We start from the raw sequence: 19,500 nt of genomic DNA on the forward strand, positions 1-19,500 counted from the left end.
AGGTGACAATCAACTGTTTCCCTAAACATCTAAGGTAACTCTCTTGATGTGGTCACCCTGAGTGACCCTGTGTCTTCCCAGGCCTGCAGACATCTCCCAGGGCCTGATGCAGGCTCTCCCCCAGTGTCACCACCTCTGCTGGTGTGGTCCAGGGAGCACACAGACCTGACCTTCGGGGACGGGGTTCTTGTCTCAGTGCTGGGGACCAGAGTTGTAGTGCCTCTCCCAGGGTGCTGTTGACCACATCCTCTTCTGCACACCCCACTCCCACAGGCTGCAGGCCGTGGACCAGCTGGTCTCCTTCCGCAACGTTATGGTCTGGCTGGTAGCAGAGGTCTGCCAACACCCCTGCTACCAGCCCAGCAGCAGAGTGGTGGGCGACCCAGGAGTGGTAGTCAGGCTGTGACCAGAGGTGGGGCTGCAGCAGTACCTGGGGCTGGTAGTCTATAATGACAGAGTCAGCCCCCAAGCCTGGGTTTCCTGCTAAGGAAGGCCCTCCCAGCCCTGGGTTCTTCAGAACTGTCAGGCCCCTTCTAACCACTGCTCCCCAGGACTGCCCTGGGAGGGGAGTGCAGGCCCCTAAGGTCCCCCCGCTCCAGAAACACTCCAGAATGCATAGTTTACTCTATTACACCAAACAACTAGTGACAGCTCATATCTGGGAGTGGGGTCTCCCATCCTCTCAGCTACTGTGCAAGCCCATTAGCGCCAGCAGGAAGCCAAGAACTCTTTCCAGCCTTGGTACCCCCTTCCCGAAAGAGACATTTCTTCTCTCATCCCTCGTTCCTGTCTGCTGGGTAAAGTGCTCCGCTCCAATGCAGGTGGATACTGGGATCCGAGACCCACCCACAGGAAGTTGTGCAGGCTGTGATGACCAGCATTTGCTCCTCTCTCCCACCTGCCTGAGTTCAGGGCTGTGGCCTCCTCTACTGGGACAGGGTGCCTCCCCAGTTACGTGGGGCTCTAGGTATCGGTGGTGACAGTTGTGGCCAAGTTCATCCAGGAGCACCTCCTCGGCATCACCCGCTCTATCCTGTACAGCGAGCTGCCCAGTGTGGCCCGCGTGCTCAGGCTCCACACGGACAGCTTCCTGGTTCGCGAGCTGGGGTAGCTGCAGCTCACAGGAGCAGTAGCTTTTTGCCAAACTCATCTTCCTGTATCACTCGCCAGAAACCATGATCAAGTAAACCCACCAGTGCCCACCTGCCCCTTGCCACAGGCTGCCTCCTCAGTTGTTGGGGCTCCAGTGGGGCCAGAGGAAGCAGCCATCTTGTCCTGAAGCCCTTTAGCCATGGGGAGAGCAAGGCCTTTGGCTCATAGCACACCCCCCCCCCCCATCGTACCTGCAGTTCTCTTGATGCTGAGCATGCAGGCCAGGCTCTGAGCCTGCAGCTGGTTCCTAGCTGGGTCCCTGATCCTAAGGCCGCCTTTGTGCCACACAAAGGAGACTCAGTTTGTCTCCTGCTCCTTGACCCTGCACCTTGCAGCCCCACTATCCGGGGGGAGTGAATAGTGCTAGCTGCCTAGAGAAGGAAGCAGAACACCTCACTGGCCTCTGTCTCCTTCGGGGCATCTCAGAGGGAAGCTGGTGAGAGCTGCTTACTGCAAGGCCATTAAGCAAGCTAATGGCCCACGAAGGCTCTTGGCCTTTCCGGCCGCCCCAGCCGTGCCTCCCCTGGACTCACAGAGCCTGCTGCCCACCGATCACCTTGTGACCACTATTATTGTTACTTAATGTGTCCGGCCCCAGTTTTCCCAGACAGGACCCTGGTCTCAAAGCCGCTGCTTGCCTTTTCCAGCTGAACCAAGGCTGTGCACACAACAGGCAGTTAATAAATATTTATTTAGGATCAAGCCCAAAGTCACCTCGATTTCCAAAGCTGGGAAAGGGACTTAAAATTATGGGACACGGGTATGGATGAGGTAGTCAATGGGCACAGCCTGGGGACATGTGTCCCCAGTCATGTTCTCACCTCTCTATTTCCAGCAGAGGAAGTATGAGCAGCTGCCTCTGTGCCACTTGGGGCCTAAGTTCCTGATCTCCTCTGGGCCCAGGTGTCTGCTGGGACATAGCACAAGAGGGGACAGAGGCCCTGCCTGCACTCTCACCCGGATTTGGGAGAAACTGGCTTCCAAGTACCCTGGGGCTCGCCTCACCTGCCTCACCTGGGCCCAGGTGGGAAGTGCCCTGAGGCCTGGCCAGGCCTTGCCCTTCAGCCCTAGGGTCGCGCCTTCACTGCCAAGAAAACATACCTGACCCTGCACACACCTGGCCTCATGAGGTGCTGCGGGGCTGGGACAGCCTTCCCTGCACAACTGGGCTCTCAAAGCCTGATGCTCGTTTGGGAGAAGGTGACAGCAGGCCGAAGCCTCAGGCCCAAGAGCAAGCCTCGGGTGGGTTTCTAAAATAGGGCAGGAGAAAGAGTGAGACAGAGGCAGAGTTGTGATGTGGTACAGCCATATTTAATTCAACCACCAGTGAATCTGAGGGGCCAGAGCAGAAACTCCTCTCACTCTATAAAATTGAGTCCCTGAAGCAAGTCACCTCTATCCTGTCAAAGGGGTGGGCTGCTTGGGACAGTGACTGGAGCACAGGCTTGGGCTCTGAGTGCCATGTGCAGGGCCAGGGGCTGGAAACAGGGCCATGGGCACCCATCTTGGGCACCAAGTGGATGCAGGAGGCCACCAGCCCAAAGGCGCTAGAGCCATCTATTCCTCCTGGGGTCCAAGGTCAAGTGGAGTCCCCAGGAGGGAGCACAATTTGCAGAAGCTGGAGGGAGGCCGGTAGCAACTGGAACAGAAACAGCCCCAATGCTTCCCGCCCCTCCCCTAGGGTCCCAATAACCCCTAAGCTGTCTTCTAAGACATAAGGAGTCATTTCCATCACCATGACAACTATAAACAAAAACAAACCAAAGCCCATCTTAAGGTATAATCTTCCAATTGCTTAAAATTAATGAGTGCAAAGTGAGGAGAGGGCCGCCGGCCTCACACAAGCCTGCGCCTTTTGGAGTCTCTCTCCGTGTCCCCGTCCTGAACGTCTGCCTCGCAGCCGAGTGGGGACACCAGGTTCAGCAGAGGGTCCTCAGAGGCTCGCCCAAAGAGTGCCAGGAGGAGGGCCACTCCGAAGCCCGTGGCGCGTTCACCCTGTGGGCAAAAGGCAGGTGGAAACCCTCCGCCTATTGAGCCAGACTCACTCAGCAAGCCCACCTCTGTGGTGGGGGGCTCCAGGCCCTCAACTTTCCCTGTAGACCCCCTTCTGCTGTCCTGCCACACTCAGGTCAGGTGCTCTAACCTGGTCTCATCAGGGTGCAAAAGGGTGAGACCCAGGGCCCTGGGTCTCTTACCAAAGATGGGCTGGCTAGAGAAGTACTACGCACAGCAGCCACTCTGTTCCCAGGGCTGAAGAGACCAGAGATGGGGGGGGGGCACAGCTAGCCGGGAGGCTGGGCCATGAGCAGTGTGACCCTCATCATAGAATGTTTCCAATGAGCTCATCCTATAGCTCTGGAGCCAGAGAGGGGCTCTAGCTGTATGAGCCGGCAGGAGCCTGGTCAGTGGAGAGGGGACATATGGAGAAGCAGGCTGGCAAGCCAGCCAAGGAAGTATCCTAATGCAGAGAGAGGCCTCCCACCGGGGCCCTGCACTCACAGCGTGCACAGGTGCGGCGATGTCCAGGTGGACCCAGACCCCGGGCCAGTCAAAGCCGATGTGTGAGGCAATGAAAAGGCCAGCACAGGAGCTAGGGCTGTTGTCCCGGTCCTGGGGGGCCAGAAGGACAGACGTGACCCTTCTCCTTCTAGCAATGGAAGTGTGGGCGAGCGACTTCACCAGGAGTGCCTGGAGGGCTGCTTCTGCTTGGACCACTATGAATACCCCCATGCCCTCTGGACCTGCCCCGCCACCCTCAGTCACCGCCTTTCCTGGTGTCTGAAAGAAGGGGCCTGCAGAAGGGTTCAGTGCAGGGGGGGGGCTGAGAGGAACCCGGGACCCCAAGGGCCTTGCCTTCGCCCCAGGGCAAGGGGTCAGCCAGTGAAGGGACTGATGGGGGGGGTACAACAGATAGACCCTAGACGGGGAGGAAAGCCGTACCCACGTGGATGCCCAGTGAGTGACGCATCCCTGCTTTGGATGCCCGCCCCTAGCACGGGTCTCGGGCATCATGGTGGGGACCCTCATCTATATGTTGCTGTTTCTCAGGGTCATGCTGACTCCCTGAGGGCAGGGCTCTGCTGCCCCGCTCCACCTAGCTCAGGCGCAGCTCCAAACCTACCGCCATGGAGTTCTTCATGTCGGCCACGGCCGAGGTGAACTCGCTGAAGTGCAGCTCGGGGCAGTAGACGAGTGGGTGCACCAGGTCCCCGCACTTCCTCCCAGACTTCACACAGGCTGCCTCCCACTCGGCGCTGTTAGTGAGCACGGCTGCGTGGTACTTGCCCGTGGCGATTCCCTGGATGATGGCCCCATGGGAGACCAGGGAGAAGTGAACAGAGCCCCCCAGAGAGGGAAACATAAGGCAACAGAGAGCACAGAAGAAACGAAGAAGCCCTAAGAGAGGTGGTGAGAGGCAGAGATACAGAGGAGGAAGGCTTCCTGTCCTATCCTGGCCTGCAGGCCTCAGCCCATGGGCTTGGCTTCCCACCCTCCCTTGGTACCATGGACAAGCTCCATGGTCCCCTCCCCAGGTTATGAGGTTGAAGTGACAGCAGCCCCTCCCTCCTGGAGTCCAGGGGGGCTTAGGCTCCCACCTGAGCTCCGGTCAGAGTGGCCATGTCCAGGATGATGTCGGCTGCCAGGTCCTTGCAGGCGTAAGACACGCCGTCTGCCAGCACCAGCCTGCCCTCGGCATCCGTATTGTTGATTTCCACAGTCCTGGGGGAGATAGAGACCCCAGTCATGGTGGTACTCCCTCGGGCGTTGGGAGTGAGTCCCTTTGGAACTGGGGTGACCCCATCTAGAGACTTTGTAATTCTCCTCCTGGGGAAAAGGGCCACCACTGTCCCCTACAGTCCCGCAGTGCCAGGGTCACAAGCAAAGGTCATCAGATCGATCCCATCCTGTCCCTCTCCAGCTAGAAGCCGAGGCGAGCCACCCAGCTCCTGTGCCTCATCTGTAAGGTGGGAGAACAGGGTCGTCCAGGTGGCCTTTACACAGCTCCTGGCCCTGGGTAAATTTAGAGGAGGACGTGCTTTTCGTGGTCACCCTGGGGATAGGCACCTGAGTGTATGTGTGGGGAAGGGTTCATCCCACTAAAGCAGGTGGATCCCAAGCTCCTGAGCCAGATGCCCTAGTCCCCCTCCTAGGCACCCCTGGAAGCAAACAGCCTGAGGTCTCCTATAGCCTGTCATAGGGCATCCTCCAACAGGATTTGCCCCTGGCTGGAGTAAGCAGGGTGAAATCTGCCCCCCAGCCAGGCCTGGCTTACAAGAACCAGCCTGGCCTGGGACAGAGGGGGATAGCATGCCCAGAGGAAGCCAGGCTGACATGCAGTGAGCAGAGGAGTGGCCTTACTTTCCTGAGTACAGCAGGTGGATGTCGTCGGGCCTCGTTGCATTTGGCCCCACTGAGTTCTCGGCCAAGCAGAACACCGCGTGCAGGTTGTCCTTGAAACCCTGGAGGAATGTGGGCAGAAGCTCTAGTTACAGGCTGTTGGTGCTCAGACCCCCCTTCCCCCCATCCTTCTGAGAAGCTCATCTATGGAGGCAGCAGGGCACTGGAGGGCAGGGGCAGGCGGCAGAAGTTGGGTGCTGTCCCCCAGGCCAGACCCATAGAGCTGAACATGGTGAGTCACTCATCAAATGCTGGCTGTACTGTACCCTGTTAGTCTCCCGCCAGCAAGGGGACAAGAGAGTGCTCCTTCCTCCACACCCCCCTGCAGGGCTAACAGACCACCTGAGGCTTATGGCTCTGCTTGAGAGACACCCCAGGAAGGCCCATTTTGAATGAGGACAAACAGTGCAGAAACAAGAGCCAGCCTCGCTCCGGGCCTGGCTGTGGAGGTGCTGGCCCCTCTGCCCTGTCAAAAGCCCCAAAGCAATCAGGATGCCCCTGTTCCATATGGGACCAAGCCCCCTTCCTCCTGGGATTTCTATTCCTCTCTCAGGAAATAAGCTGGGCTCCTGACTAACCTGAATTAGAAACTCTGCCAAGACCTGTTGTTCTCACTTTAAGTTTACCCTCGGGAACCACACCAAACAGGTAGGCCCTACGGATAGAGGAGGCCTTGTATTTAACGACAGGAAGGACTGAGCCTCTTAGAAGCAGCCTAAGGAGCTACATTAAGGAGGTAAGTCAACCCCATGGTGGTCAGTGTACACTACACCTTTGTTGAATCAATACTTTTTAATGGCACTGGGACTTTGGGTTCTAAAGGTCATCAGCCAACCTCACCTCCCCACCCCAAGTAATCACAGCTGGGGAGGGGCTGCCCTAGAGTCCTTGCTCCCTCCCAGTTTTAGAGCCTTTGGTGTTTGATAGGTGCAGACCTCGCAGGAAGGACCGGAAAGGCTACAGAGGGCATGCTGAGAAAGGCTGACCCCACTAACCTGCTTGATGGCAGCTCTGAAGGCCCCCAGGATGGCTGCAGCTCCCCCGCAGTCTCTCTTCATCCCTGGCATGGTGGTCTAGGGATAGCACAAATGGGTGAGAGAGGGCTGAGTGCATGCTGACTGGTCAGCGACAGCGCCCCCCTTGCCCCGTCCCCCCCTGCCTAGGTGCACCAGGGCCCCAGAGGGGCTCCCCAGACCTGCAGGACCTAGAGAAGAGAACCCAGAAAACTCCCACTGGAAAAGAGTGGGACTTCCACAACTGCTGCGTTCACCGTGGCCAGGCTGCTACACAGACACAGCTGCCACGGCCTGGGCTGTGACCCCGTTACCCAGCTGCCTGGGAAACAAGCCCTGCTTCCTTGCATGGCCATTGGAAGCTGTCACTATCTGGCCTCGTTGACACTTTTCTTCTTAGGTCTCTGCTTCTCCACATCACTGTCTTGAATGATCTGCTTGGGTTAATGTGAACTCTTCCCAAATGTCACTGTCACATCACAATCCCACCCCAATGGTGAGGACACCTGCACCCCACCATGTGCCCACCATCAACTGGCATCTCCTGGGTAGACCAATGTAAAGAGAGGCCGCTAGAAACAGAAATGCCCTCCTGCCACAGAGGTAAATGTGGTTTTCTGTAAACCTATGGAGAGTGGTTACATATTTTTACATTTAATAGGCTCCCAACACTAATTGACAAGTTCATATTTTAAATTAACAGTAGGTCATCACATGTAAGGATTCAGGTTTGAAATGTACCCAGTGATGTTTTGAACCTTTATCAGATAATATGAGCCTTGAGGTTTAATGGAAAGTATTTTTAGATATAAACTGAGCTGCTTTTACAATTAAATCGAGTGAAAATGACCCAGCTAGCGCTACTGAAATTAAGCTGTCTCTTTTGACCTAAACTGCGAGAAAGCACAGGATTGTTTAAACGAAAAAAACAGGGCCTCAGCTCTGGAATCAAACCATTTGCAAAATGGCCCACAGAAAACAGCTCGAGATAGTCACTGGCATGATGCTGCTGTCACTGGAGCGCCTCCCGGCCGTGGGCAAATGCCAAACTGCAGTGGCAGGTCTACTCGCCGGGGACGCTGCGTGGCGCCCAGTCCCTCACGCCCCCACTTTTATAAAAGAGACAATTCCCACAGTGACACTAGGGTGGCATTCCCTTGTTACACTGGACTGACACTTGCACCTATGGACCCCAAGTGCCAAGAGGGCTGGCTGCAGGTACAGCAGGGGCCGAGGGGCGGCACTGAGCGCAGGGGGTACCTGGCCTCGTTTCCAGCCCTCCGGGAAAGAGAAGCACTGCCAGTATCATTTGCGTTTCTTTGCTGAAGCAGTCAAGTCATTAACTTAAAAAAATTTCAACCGTTGAGTACAATCGCTCTCAATGTGGAATGGAAGGTACTTGCAAAGCACAATGGATCTCCAACAATGGAGGGAGGGTTGGTTAGAGCAGAGGCACAGCGAGCTCTGACTGCCTCCGCTTCTGTTCTCACCAGCGCCCTCCTGACCTGAGAGAACGGCTGGCACACGATGGTTATTCAGACTTAGGCATCTGGCAGATATTTCCTCAAACGTGAACGGGGTGTACCGCTCACTTCCAGGAAAACAGCTCCATTGTTATCTGTTGCTAATGGTAAAATGTGAGCTTGGAGCAACAAAAATCAGCATTTTGGAAAGCTGGTATTTGCCTCCGGCTTCCGAATACTCAATGACTTTTAAAATGAGATGGGTGGTGATATTAACAAATGCAATTTTAAAAAATATATGATACAATAAAATGCATCAACCTTTAGGAGTTTTGCATAATTCTGTAAACAGTATCTTCCAAATGACCCATGCATGGTCTTACAAAATCATGCATTCAAGGTTCAAGCTAACCAGACAATTTTCATGCAACAGCATAAAAGTTCACTGACATTGATGGTTTTAGGTTCCACATTAGAACTAACCTCTCAGGAGCTACCACCTGTCGAGTTTTGATGTACTAGCAAAAAATGTCCTCAGTTCTGCAAAGTGTGCTAAAATACCTTCTTTTCCAAACACAAAGTGGGTGAGGCCAGATTTTGTTTTTACATTTTACCTGAAACAACATATCGCAATATACTAAATGCAAAAGCAGCTCTGTGATCACAGCTGTCTTCTGTTAAGACAGGCACTAAAAAAATTTGCAAAAAATGTAAAACTATGCCACTCTTCTTGTTTATTTTTTTCACTTTGGCAAATATAGTTATTTTCACAAAATTATATCATTTACACTAACATGCAGGTCACCAATGGGTTTATATTGTTATTTTTAAATGAACTAATATATATATCTTTAAAATTTCCCTGTTTTAGTTTCTAGAACCGACATCACTCTTATACACAAAACCTCTTTGGATTTTTTAAGAGTGTAGGGGTCCTGAGACTAACATAGTTGACATCTGTTAGTTCACACTGATCTTGATTTGTCTTTGAAATCTTTGGAAACGGAGCTGTGGCTGTTCCTGTTAAACTGAGAGCTGGTGCCAGCAGCAAAATGACTAATTCCCAGGAAGCTCGGCTTTTCACTCTGACCCTCCAACAAGCCAACATCCAAAACAAGCCTCGATCCCCAGAGACACAAGCCCACAATTCTGCCCGCCTGCACTTCGCTAGCTTTGGAGCAAGAGCAACAGCGAGGGTGGGAGGGAGGGGCTCGCTACCACCAGGGGAGCTGGAGGGGCTCATCCTCTGGGGAGAATTTACAAGCGGTAATAAACCAACTAAAAGTCAGTTTGCCTGTTGTCATCAGTGGTACATTATTCCTCCCGAAAAAACCTGTTGTTGGTTGAAGTAAGTCCTAATCATATAAATAAAAGCTTCAAATTGCCTATTTTAATTACTTATCTTTTAGAAACATTATTCTAATGGATGGTAATAACTGCCAGTTTCAGAGCTGGCCCAACATGCACGGCCTCAGCAACGTGCCTCCATTCTGGAGACGGTTCCCGACAGGCAGTGTGGTGCAGGCTGGCTTCAGTGTCACGATGTCCATGGTGCCTGCGATGTCACATGTTCCTGCCTTCCAACAGTGAACTCCAAATAAACCCCGGGGGGCTGTGAGCTCAGGTCTCTTCGCTCTCTCAATCTGTGTGAACACCTGGAGTAGTGTTTCAAAAATTTCTCCTCCAGACGTGTGAGAGCTGCTAGAATCAATCTCAAAGAACTGAACACATAGACAGTATCATAATGTCTGTCGTTTCTTGGGACATGGAACTTTCAGCATTCTCTACTAAGCAATTTTTATGCTGAAGACTTTTCCTGAGTATTTGGGTATTGGTTGCTTCTTGTCATAGAAATGCCTCAGAATTAAAATGAATAGTGTTTTTATCGGCCATGAAATGAGTGAAGACAAACAGGCAAATCTGGTACCTCTATCTAGTGAATATAAAGAGGTGAACATCAATTTTGATAAAAAGTCATTGACAAATCTGCATACAGGAAGAGAGTGAACAGAACTGTGAGGCTAATATCCATTACCACAGCCAACATGGAGGCGTAAGTTCTTTCTATTAAAAATCACATTAATGCTGTTTAAAAGTGTTAATACGTTACTGTTTTCTTCATTTGTACTGTAATATTTAAGTGTTTTATTGGCATGAAAATATGTTTGGAATTGAATAAAGAGAATTCACTGTCAGTTAATTCACTATTGGTATTTGTTTTTTTAAACCTTTATTATAATTAGTTTCATTCCCTGATTAGTCCTGAAAATAATTTTGTTGCTTGGAGAAGTAAAATGTTAAAAAAAAACAACACAAACACCCCCCCCCAAAAAAAAAACAACTCATCCACTGTAGGCACCAAATACACTAGACAGGCTAGAAGTGCAAAATATAGCAGCACAATGCTTACCCTACTGACAGTGGAGCTCAGTGTCAGAGAGGCAATAGGGAGTGGTGGGGTCTGTGGCAAAACGCAGGATATAGGCTATATCCATAGGGGCAGCCACTGCTAAGCTCCAGCAGAATGCCACCAGGTAGGAACGCAGGACAAGCACTGACAGGTCTGAGTTTACAAACGGCTAGAAATCCAGTCTTTTGGAAGAATTCTTCCTGTTTTTAAAAGTTGGTAACTGATTCAAATTTTAAAACTTCATTTGGGCCAACAGAACACATCTGTGAGCCATGCGGGCAGCCAGTTTTCAGTGTCTGTTCCAAATAAGCTCAGCTTGTCTTCTCCCTTCTAAAGTTTCTCTTGGAGGTGGTAGGTTCTCTTCCTTTCAGATTTCCTGAGGCATAAGTTTCACATGTCTGATCTTTCAAGTGTGCCCTCAGCCTTCGTCCCTTACAGCCCAGCCCGGGCCTGGTGCACAGTGTGTAGAGTGAACAGATGAAGGTGTCTGGCTGCTTCTGTTCCTGGTGCCTTCAGAGTTCCTGTGCCCAGCAGAACCTGGCCATGCTGGATATGGAGGAGGGCAGGCCTCTCAGAGACAGATGGGCATGGGCACCAACTGACAATCCTTAAGTACCCATCCTCCTGAGATGGAGGACTTCAAAGACCACCCAGAGGAGCGACTACTGAGACTTTAGCCTCATAGCCACACTCCTTGGTGGCTTGGCCCTGGGTCCAAATCTCCTTGGCTTTCCCTGGGACGTCTGCTTTCGGAGCAGTCTGTGTGGACTACCCTGAGCATTCTGTCCCTGGAAACCTGGGACAGTCATGGAGACAGAGGGCATTACCCAGGGCCCTTCTTATCTCCACCCAGAGACACCTAACTCCTTGAGCGCTGCCTCCCCGGGTTCTGCTTTCCCACCCTCTAATCATTTCTGCAGCTTTTTCTGGATCCTATCCAGAGTTTTTGTTTCCAGAACGCTGTTTGAAGTGTAGGCATGTAATTGTATCCTTCTCAGAAGGGGAGTCGGGCCCACGGACTCCTGAACCTGGCTCCCCACAGGCATGCCCAACTCCCTGCCAGAACCCGGACCACATTCCTCCAACACCTGAGCGTCACAAGCCCACCTAGGTCTCCCACACCCTGGGGCCACCCAAGCGCCAGCCCCAGCGGCTCACCTTCCCTTTGATGCTGAGGCCCCCGGTGTCATAGACGATCCCTTTGCCCACCCAAGCAATGGTCTGGGTAGCTCCATCCGGGGTGTGGCTGAGGACGGCCAGAGCTGGAGGGTGGAGGGCAGCTTTGCCAACGCCATAGATTCCTACAAGCACAGGTTAGGCTCAGGGTGAAATGAGCAGAGGAGTCCCAGCAGCCCCTCAGAAACACCAGCTCTCCCATTGGAAATAGCCTCCGGCTTTGGGGTATTTCTCCTAGAAAACTATGTGGTCCAAGCCGAGCTCCCTGGCCCCCTTCCTGCCCCCTGGCCAGCAGGGGATGAGGAATGCAAATTAGTTCCAAAGCTCTAGACTACACACTGAATTCTATGCGAAGCATTGTTAGGCAAGAAAACCCACTGAGAAAAAAATATCGTATCACTCCCAGGAAGAAATGAACAGGACTGCGGAATGAAATGGTTTTTGGACAATGCTTCAAGGTCGCCCAGCCCACGCTTGCAAGCCCTTCCCTGAACCCTCCGTGCACTCGGAACTGCACTACCCTGTCCAAGTTCACTCCAACCACTGCTTCACTGTTCAATTTACGTCCCATCTTCTCGAGAAAATCGTGGCCTGCTGTGGGCAGAGTCCATGCCTCAGGTCCCCCAATCACTGAACTGAATAATCACAGCAACTGCAACAAGAGCCAGTAATGGTTGCCTGACAGACTCCGATCCATCCTGCAAAGCCCGCTGCAAAGGATGTCTCCTCTGTGAACTTTCCCTGATAAGGGTGGCCTCTTCCTCCACTTGGAATTAATTGGTTTGTCTGAGGCAGATACCTCTAAGATGGCCTCCAATGCCCCCCACCCCAGGGCATTCATGATCTCTCTCCCTAACTACTGGCAGGACCTTGTGTCTCACTTCTTCTCGATACAGCAGAGATGATGAGATATCACCTCCAAGATTAAGTTACAAAAAGAGACCTCGCCTACATCTTGCTTGCCTTACCTTTCCCACTCTGAGTCTGAGACCGTGCCCTGAGAGAAGCAGCTACCGTGCTATGAGCCACTCAAGGAGAGGCCCGCGCAACAAGGAACAGCCCGTGAGCACCTGAGGCCTGCTGGCGGAGCCACGAACAAGCCTCGCTGGGTGTACAGCCCCAGCCCCAGTCAAACTTTCAGAATGACAGCAGACCCGGTCCACACCTTGACGGCAGCCTAGGAGAGACCCTGGGCCCTATTCCCCACCCAAAGAGTTGAGGTCATGAATGTATATCCCTGCTATTTCAGCTGCTATTTTTCTGGGGTAACTTGTTCTGTGGCCATAGACTAACAAATACAGTGACGGTCCCCCAGCCAGTCTGAAAGCCCCATGTCCTGGCCATCACTGCACCTCCAGTGCCTGGGGAGTCAGGGGCGATGGGCCTGGTAATCAGGAAAGGCTGAGGGGGTGGCTTTGAGCCAAGTGTACGGCATCTGGCAGCCCTGCCCTGAGGGGCCCTTGGGGGAGCCTGTTCCGGATCGAGAAAGCCAGAGCACAGACCCTGGTGTGGACGTGACTGTGTATTCGAGGAACAGAAAGGCCTGCTGCATTGGCTCAGGGACCAGGACAGCAACACGTGACAAGGCTGGAATGGGAGCAGGGGAGGACTTGGATCCTACGGCTTCCAGAACCTGAATTGGAATCTGAATCGCTGCCTCCTTTCTCCCAGGGAGATGTTCTGCTTCCCAGGGTCTGGTCTGGCAACTGGACACAGGCCAGTTTCTTTCAGGGTGTAGCTTGCGACAACACACTGTAGGCCCTCGCCACTCTGCCAGCCAAGGTGCCCTGGACCACTCCCTGAGGCCATACCGGCCAGGACCAGTTCCCAATCACCTCCAAATCCTCTTGTCTTCAGCTCCTCGTCCCGGATGATGGTTGGGGCAATCCCCAGCTCTTTTCCAACTTTCTTAATCTCCTGGATGTGTTCGTGGAAAAAACAACACCACAAAGACACGTGAAAACAGCTTAACTCAAGGCGAGGCCAAGGCTCTGGGCCAAAGGACGCGCTGATGGCTGCAGAGCGGGGGAGGAACCAGGCTTGGAAGCCAGCGGCTCTGACTCTCTTGCTTTGAGTGTGATTAAACCCAGGAGAGAAGGCTCACCCTCTAAACTCTGCAATTTCCTGCAGCTCATGGCTGGAGTCCTGCAGAGGGGCCTTCGAGGAGGCTCTGTCCCCACTCCGCCCTCAGTCGAGGCTGCTGGCCCCTTGGAGCGGGGTGGACAGCAGGACTGCAGCAGCCCCAGGCTTGCCCAACAAAGTGCAGCAGCCCCAGGCTTGCCCAAACAAAGTGCAGAGACTGTGAACCCCGTCCCCCTCTGGCCCCCAGCTTTCCTCGGACCCTCCCTGGGATCTACTGACATCTGTCCCATCCTGGTCCCACCCCTTGGCATGACCTCCAGGGCCACGCACCTCGAGGAAAGTATCCGTGTTCATCTCATTGCAGGGTGTGTCCACAATGCGGGCTGCCAGCCGTACACCATCCGTGGCGTTGGTTAAGCACTAGGAAAAAACCACAGGCTCTCATGGGGGCCCTGGGACAAAGTAGAATGGGGCTATCCCTCCTCATCCATTCCCCTGGGGACCGAAAGGCCTCAGAGGAATACGTCGCCTGGGAGAGGTTGCAGGGCTGCTGACGGGACAGCAAGGGGCAGGTAAAAGGGGAGCAAGAATCAGGCCGCCTGCTTTCCCTCCCCAATTCCTGATCCCCACCAAGTAATCCACGGAAAGTTTGTACCACTTCCAGAATTACAGTGACCCTTGCACCTGCCATCACGACACCTGGCATAAACAGGGCCCATCTTCCTTTCCGAGACTCATTTCCTGCTCCTCCCCTCCTCCTGGCTCAGGTGACCTGGTACTTGGCCCGAATGTGCCCTGGGCATTCCTACCTGTGGCCTCTGCCAATCCCCACACCCTCTCGCAGGTGGAGGTGCTGTCCTCTATTACAGACATGTCTGAGCCCCCCAACCCCCACTGGGATAGTATTAGGAGGTCTTTGGGAGGTCACAAAGACGAGGCTCTGTGATGGGATTAGTGTCCCTACAAGAAGAAGAGACCAGAACACACACTCTCTCTCTGTCCTAGAAGGACACAATAAGGAAGAAGCCGTCACCAGAACCGACCCTGATCTCAGACTTCCAGCCTCCAGAACTACGAGAAGTAAATGTTGGGTCAGCGGCCGGGTCTATGATATTTTTTTATGGTGGCCTGAGCTGACCCTCCTTTCTCTTCTCGTGAAGACCCCAGCCATTCTATGAGGCACCTCTCAAAGGCCACACCCTCCAGAAGCCTCTCTGGATCCTCCCAAAGGAGGATAAGCACTCTACCGCCTGAGCCTCTGGCACGCTGGCCCTCCAGTGGGCATTTTTCTGATATGAGCCCCTTGTGAGTATGTCACCCACCCTTGTTTTCCTGGTCACCTGATGCCATTTTTCTCTGGGCACAGGAGGAAGGGAAGAACAGGCAGATCTGCCTTGGGCAGCCCACCCTTCACCCAGTACCCAGAAGGGAGGGAGAACCTGACACCAGCCCCCACAGACACTTCAGACTGGGCACACGCAGCCCCGCGGACTCGTCCCAGAAGCCGGCTCCCCTTGGCCTTTCTGCCAGGAACTTTCATCTCACTTTTGCTTTAGCTGTGACCTGGAAGTTTTCTGCCTTTTCATCTTCCTCTGCCCTACTCAATTCCCTCACTCCCACCCCCAAGCTTTAGACAGTGATACGAAAAGAGAAAATCCTTTTCTGGCCCCATGATGTCAGGGAGGGCAGACTTCGGGTTGATAATGCCAGTCCCGCCCCCTCACAGGCCCTGTCCAATTGCTATGAGAGCTCTGCCTGCCCAAGTTAATTAAATCCCAAAGCCTCAAAGGCAGAGACGCAGGACCTGACAGCTCAGATATGAGATGTGGCCGTGGGGTCCCCCAGGAGTGCGAGGGCCCCCACCTGTGGGCATCACAGAGATCCACTGCTCATCTCTGACGCAGCCCGTTGCCGCTGTCTGGGAAGTGCGTCAATGCCCTGAAACTTGTCTCAAAGGAGGACAAGGCCCCCACGCAGCTGGTGCGAGTTTGAGAACATGTGTGAGGAACCAGAGGAGGCTCACCTCTGTTGACAGAGGGCCCTGGCACCTCTGCAGAGCCATGCGGCCTTGGGGAAGAGCTTGCACCCTGTTATGCTTTAGTTTTTCTCACCACAAAAGCAGGATCATTCATTCATTCTGTCTATGCTATGTGAGTGCCTGCTGTGTGCCAAGCTCCACACTAGACCCAGAATCCAAAGATATCCAAGGGACTCAAGTCCAGCAGAGACCACACACATCATTCCATTCAATACTACAGGAGGAGGGTGTGAGAAGGCACAAGGGCCTGGAGAGGACCAGGATCTGGATGGGGGCCGAAGAGGTCCCTATAGTGAAGAAAAAGGCCACATGGGGGGGAGGGGTCAGAACCTCCTGTGCTCATGATTCAAGACAGATGGCGGTCCCAGTTAAAACCTGAGTCTGGCATGGTCCCAGAAAGTCATTTCATGTCTCTGAGCTTCAGTTTGCTCAACTCTGTAATGGGAGTAATAATAAGACCCACCTCATAGGACCACTGTGAGAACTCAGGGGGCTGATCTGTGGGCACACACCTGCACTCAGAGCAGGGCCTTGAACCTGACAAGCACTCAGAAGACAGGGGTGACCACGTGGCTAGCTTTGTCTTTGTAAGGCAGTGGGGAAAGGGACCTGGAGGGAGGGACCTGGAGGCAGCAGGACCAGTGAAGGGACTGCTAGTGTGGTCCTGGAGAGCGGGAAGTGTGAGTGGGGGCACCCTGAGGCAGCGACAGTTGGGCCATGTGCTGGGAAAATCATGCATCAGAACGGCTCCTTGCCCTCCAGGAGCTTTGGAGGTGACAATGACAACTTTCCCAAGACAGAAGGGTGAGACAGGAGAAAGGACAGCCTGGGTCTGGCTGCTGGTGCGGAGACTAGAGGTGAGGGAGGCGAGAGCACGGTGGTAGGATCTGGGATGCTCAAACCACAGGGGCAGGAGCCTCACATTCAGCCCATACAAGGACTTCTGAGTTGGCAATCACTTCCAGCCTTGTCCAGAAACGATTATTCTGAGGATCCAGTGAGATAACATATGTAAAAGTGCGCCACAAAGGGGAACGTGACATATACATGCACAGGTTAGCAGTGCCTGGCATTGCTTAGGTGCTCAGTAAACACCGGCTGAACAGAACAGCACCCTGAAAACAAAGACCGCCCGCAGGGGAAGGAAGGTGTCTGGGGCCCTCTCAGGAATTACAGCAGCCCTCCCGCCTCCCCCAAGAACAAAGAGCACTCCCCAGACACCCGTCCCAGCTGCTCAGGGACACCTTCTGACACCAACTTGCAAAGTGGACACTTCCACTGGCCCGTTGTCTTGTCCCACCAGGAAAAACTCCACTGTGACTGTCTTCTTCTCCGTGCGCCGTGAAGCACCGGACCGGTGGGTGAACAGCGGGAAGGCTCGGGCCAGGGCACAGGCAGAAGCGAAGACATCTGACCGCTCACAGACCATCTGCATATAGAGAGAAGAACCCTGATGAGTAGAAGGTGGGACAGGGCACAGGGCCACCCAGAGAGCTGCAATCAGGCAGTACAGGGGCTCACAGGTGGATCAGAGGCCACTATACATATTGTTTGGACACAGGCGCCCTAATCAAGCCATCACCCCTGGGCCTTCCTCCAAGCCATGGTCTCGCTACCTGAGAAAGAAAACCTCAGTGATCTGATACCTCCTACAGCCTTCCAAGACAGAAAAGCTGGATATGGAGGGACCAACAGTAGACGCCTGTCTGGGTCTGAGTTCAGATTTGCCTACAAAACTGATGTGGGAGAAATGGTTTCCTCTCTCTGACCTCAGTTACCCTGTCTGAAAAGCAGGGGTTACAATGTCGGGGTTGTGTTAGCATCTGAGGTACTGTGGGCCAGAGTGCTCCTCAGTCCCTGGGCAGAGCTGGGGACGCCTGCTCCCGGCTAGTAGGAGCCCACCTCGCTCAGAAGCACTCACCACAATGCACCGATGAGTTCCTGGCGGCAGGCAGGTCCGCACAAGTCTAGTGACGAAGTGCGCGGCGGAGGGACTGTTGTGCCGGCTCACCCGGGAGGGCAGGGCGGCCACGGTGGCATAGTTCAGGTACAGGGGACAGCTGTCCGTGGGGTTGGGGTTGAGCGTGCTTAGAGCAGCCTGCCAAAGCTGGATGTGAGACAAAGAGATACCAGACTTAAAACAGTCCGCACGCCAGGTGACCCCCACATGAGCGGGGGCACTTGCACTGCTAACTGGCACTTGTGCAGGGATCCCCAGGCTCCCGCCATCCGTAATTGAGATCTGTGTTATCTCAGTACAGCTCAGTGTGTGTGTCTGCTGGCACAATTGCAGCCTTGTGGGGCTAAGCAGTGTGGGGATTTAAAAGGCCAGTTTGGGGGCTGCTTTGCTTGGAACGCAGGAAACTGGCGTTGGGGGGACCCAGCCAGATGCCACTGAAAGTGGGGACAAGTGAGCACCACCACGGGGGTCTGGAAGGAGGCGGTTCCTTCGAGGCGGCCCGGCGCGGGTTGCTCGAGTTGAGGCGGCGGTCCGGGCCTGGAGGCCAGCCTGGCCCTGCGCGCGCCCCTACGGCGGCAGCGGGCGGGCGGGGGGCTTGGGCGCGGGCCGGGCGGGGCCTCTGCGCCTCCCCGCCGCCCGACCCCGCCCGTCCTCCGCTGGCCGGCGGGGCGGCGCATGGCGGCGGGGCGGCCCGCTCACCTCCTCGGTGACCCGGGGCTGCAGCTTCCCGCGGACGTGGTTCCAGGGCACGCGGTGCAGGTGGTGCAGCTGGCCCAGGAACAGCAGCGGCCGGCTCTGAGGGTCAGCGTCCCCGGCGCTCGCCTGGAACTGCAGCCCCACATTCGCCATCTTCGCCGGCCCGCACCCCTGGCCCGGCCGCCGCCGCGCCCGCTCCACTCGGGCTCCCGTTCCGGCCCGGCCTCGGCACCGCCCCGGCCCTGCCCGGCCCCGCCTCCCCCACCGCTCCGGGCTGCTCGCGAGACGTGCAGGGCCCGCCCGGGGCGCGAGGGGGCGCGAGGGGCGGAGGGCAGGGCCGGCAGGGCGCGCGGAACAGGCCCCGAACTCGGTACAGGCCCTAGACTCACCGCCCTGCGCTCTGGGCAGGCCCCAGACCCACAGGCCTCCACTACCCTAGCAGGCCCCAAACCCGGGCAGGCCCCCAAGTAGGTCCTGCCCTCAAAAAGAGGAAGCACAGCTCTCCAGACAGCCCTCTGGCAAAGGGCCCTGGCCAGCAGCCCCAGCGGGCAGCCCAGAAGACCCCGGTGGCCTTGACCTTCCCCCAATGGTCCTGAGCAGACTTAGGCCCAACCTCAAGCCCACTCCAGCAGTTTCCACTTGTCCAGGGTGTACACGAGCCCTAAGCAGGCCCAGCCCCACAGTAAGACCGGCCCCCAGGGGTCTCTGAGCACCCAGTGGTGGTCCTGGGAGACCTCACACTGGCAGGCCTGCCATTACTGCACCAGCCTGTGACTCGGGTTTGGATTGGCACAGCGACTTTTGGACCTATGCCAGTTTCAAGTTGTGTAAGATCCTGCTGCCTGGCATGCTGGGCAATGTCAAGCCTCTTCCTCCTTACTTAATGGGTTCCTCAACATTGCTCAGACCCTTGCTATTCGCCAGGCACTGTCCTGGATGTGACAGGGCTGTCAGGGCTGTGGGCTTCCACCCAGGTTGCTGTTTCTGGGGTAGCCAATTATAAATTCAGGCATTGCTTTGTTGAGCGGGGGACTGTCCCCCAACCCACCTCTTTGTAAGAACAGTAATCTGGCAACAGTCTAGGCAAACTGCAGCCTTCCACACAGCTTAGG

General features: G+C 54.8%; 1 protein-coding gene across 1 annotated transcript; it reads right to left on the bottom strand.

Annotated features, from left to right (window-relative positions):
* Positions 1 to 2,441: 2,441 nt before the first annotated feature.
* Positions 2,442 to 18,760, bottom strand: NPEPL1 (aminopeptidase like 1). The gene is made up of 12 exons (XM_066235589.1): positions 18,392 to 18,760; positions 17,654 to 17,839; positions 16,991 to 17,161; positions 14,025 to 14,114; positions 13,448 to 13,529; positions 11,595 to 11,737; positions 6,546 to 6,623; positions 5,512 to 5,612; positions 4,749 to 4,872; positions 4,274 to 4,450; positions 3,652 to 3,762; positions 2,442 to 3,147 (listed from the first exon to the last, which is right to left on the bottom strand). Exons 1-12 carry the CDS (start codon positions 18,539 to 18,541, stop codon positions 2,989 to 2,991), a joined length of 1,572 nt encoding a protein of 523 aa, XP_066091686.1. The 5' UTR covers positions 18,542 to 18,760; the 3' UTR covers positions 2,442 to 2,988.
* Positions 18,761 to 19,500: the final 740 nt, after the last annotated feature.

This window comes from Saccopteryx bilineata, chromosome 6, assembly GCF_036850765.1.
Source record: "Saccopteryx bilineata isolate mSacBil1 chromosome 6, mSacBil1_pri_phased_curated, whole genome shotgun sequence".
NCBI classification, from domain to species: Eukaryota; Metazoa; Chordata; class Mammalia; order Chiroptera; family Emballonuridae; genus Saccopteryx; species Saccopteryx bilineata.

Excerpts from the sequence above, each read along its gene's own strand:
- NPEPL1 (XM_066235589.1), bottom strand. The coding sequence starts at position 18,541 with ATGGCGAATGTGGGGCTGCAGTTCCAGGCGAGCGCCGGGGACGCTGAC. Across the intron at positions 14,115-16,990 it reads TGGAAGTGTCCACTTTGCAA|TGCTTAACCAACGCCACGGA; the intron begins GTTGGTGTCAGA and ends GTTTTTTCCTAG. Across the intron at positions 11,738-13,447 it reads GAAGACAAGAGGATTTGGAG|GAATCTATGGCGTTGGCAAA; the intron begins GTGATTGGGAAC and ends CTGTGCTTGTAG.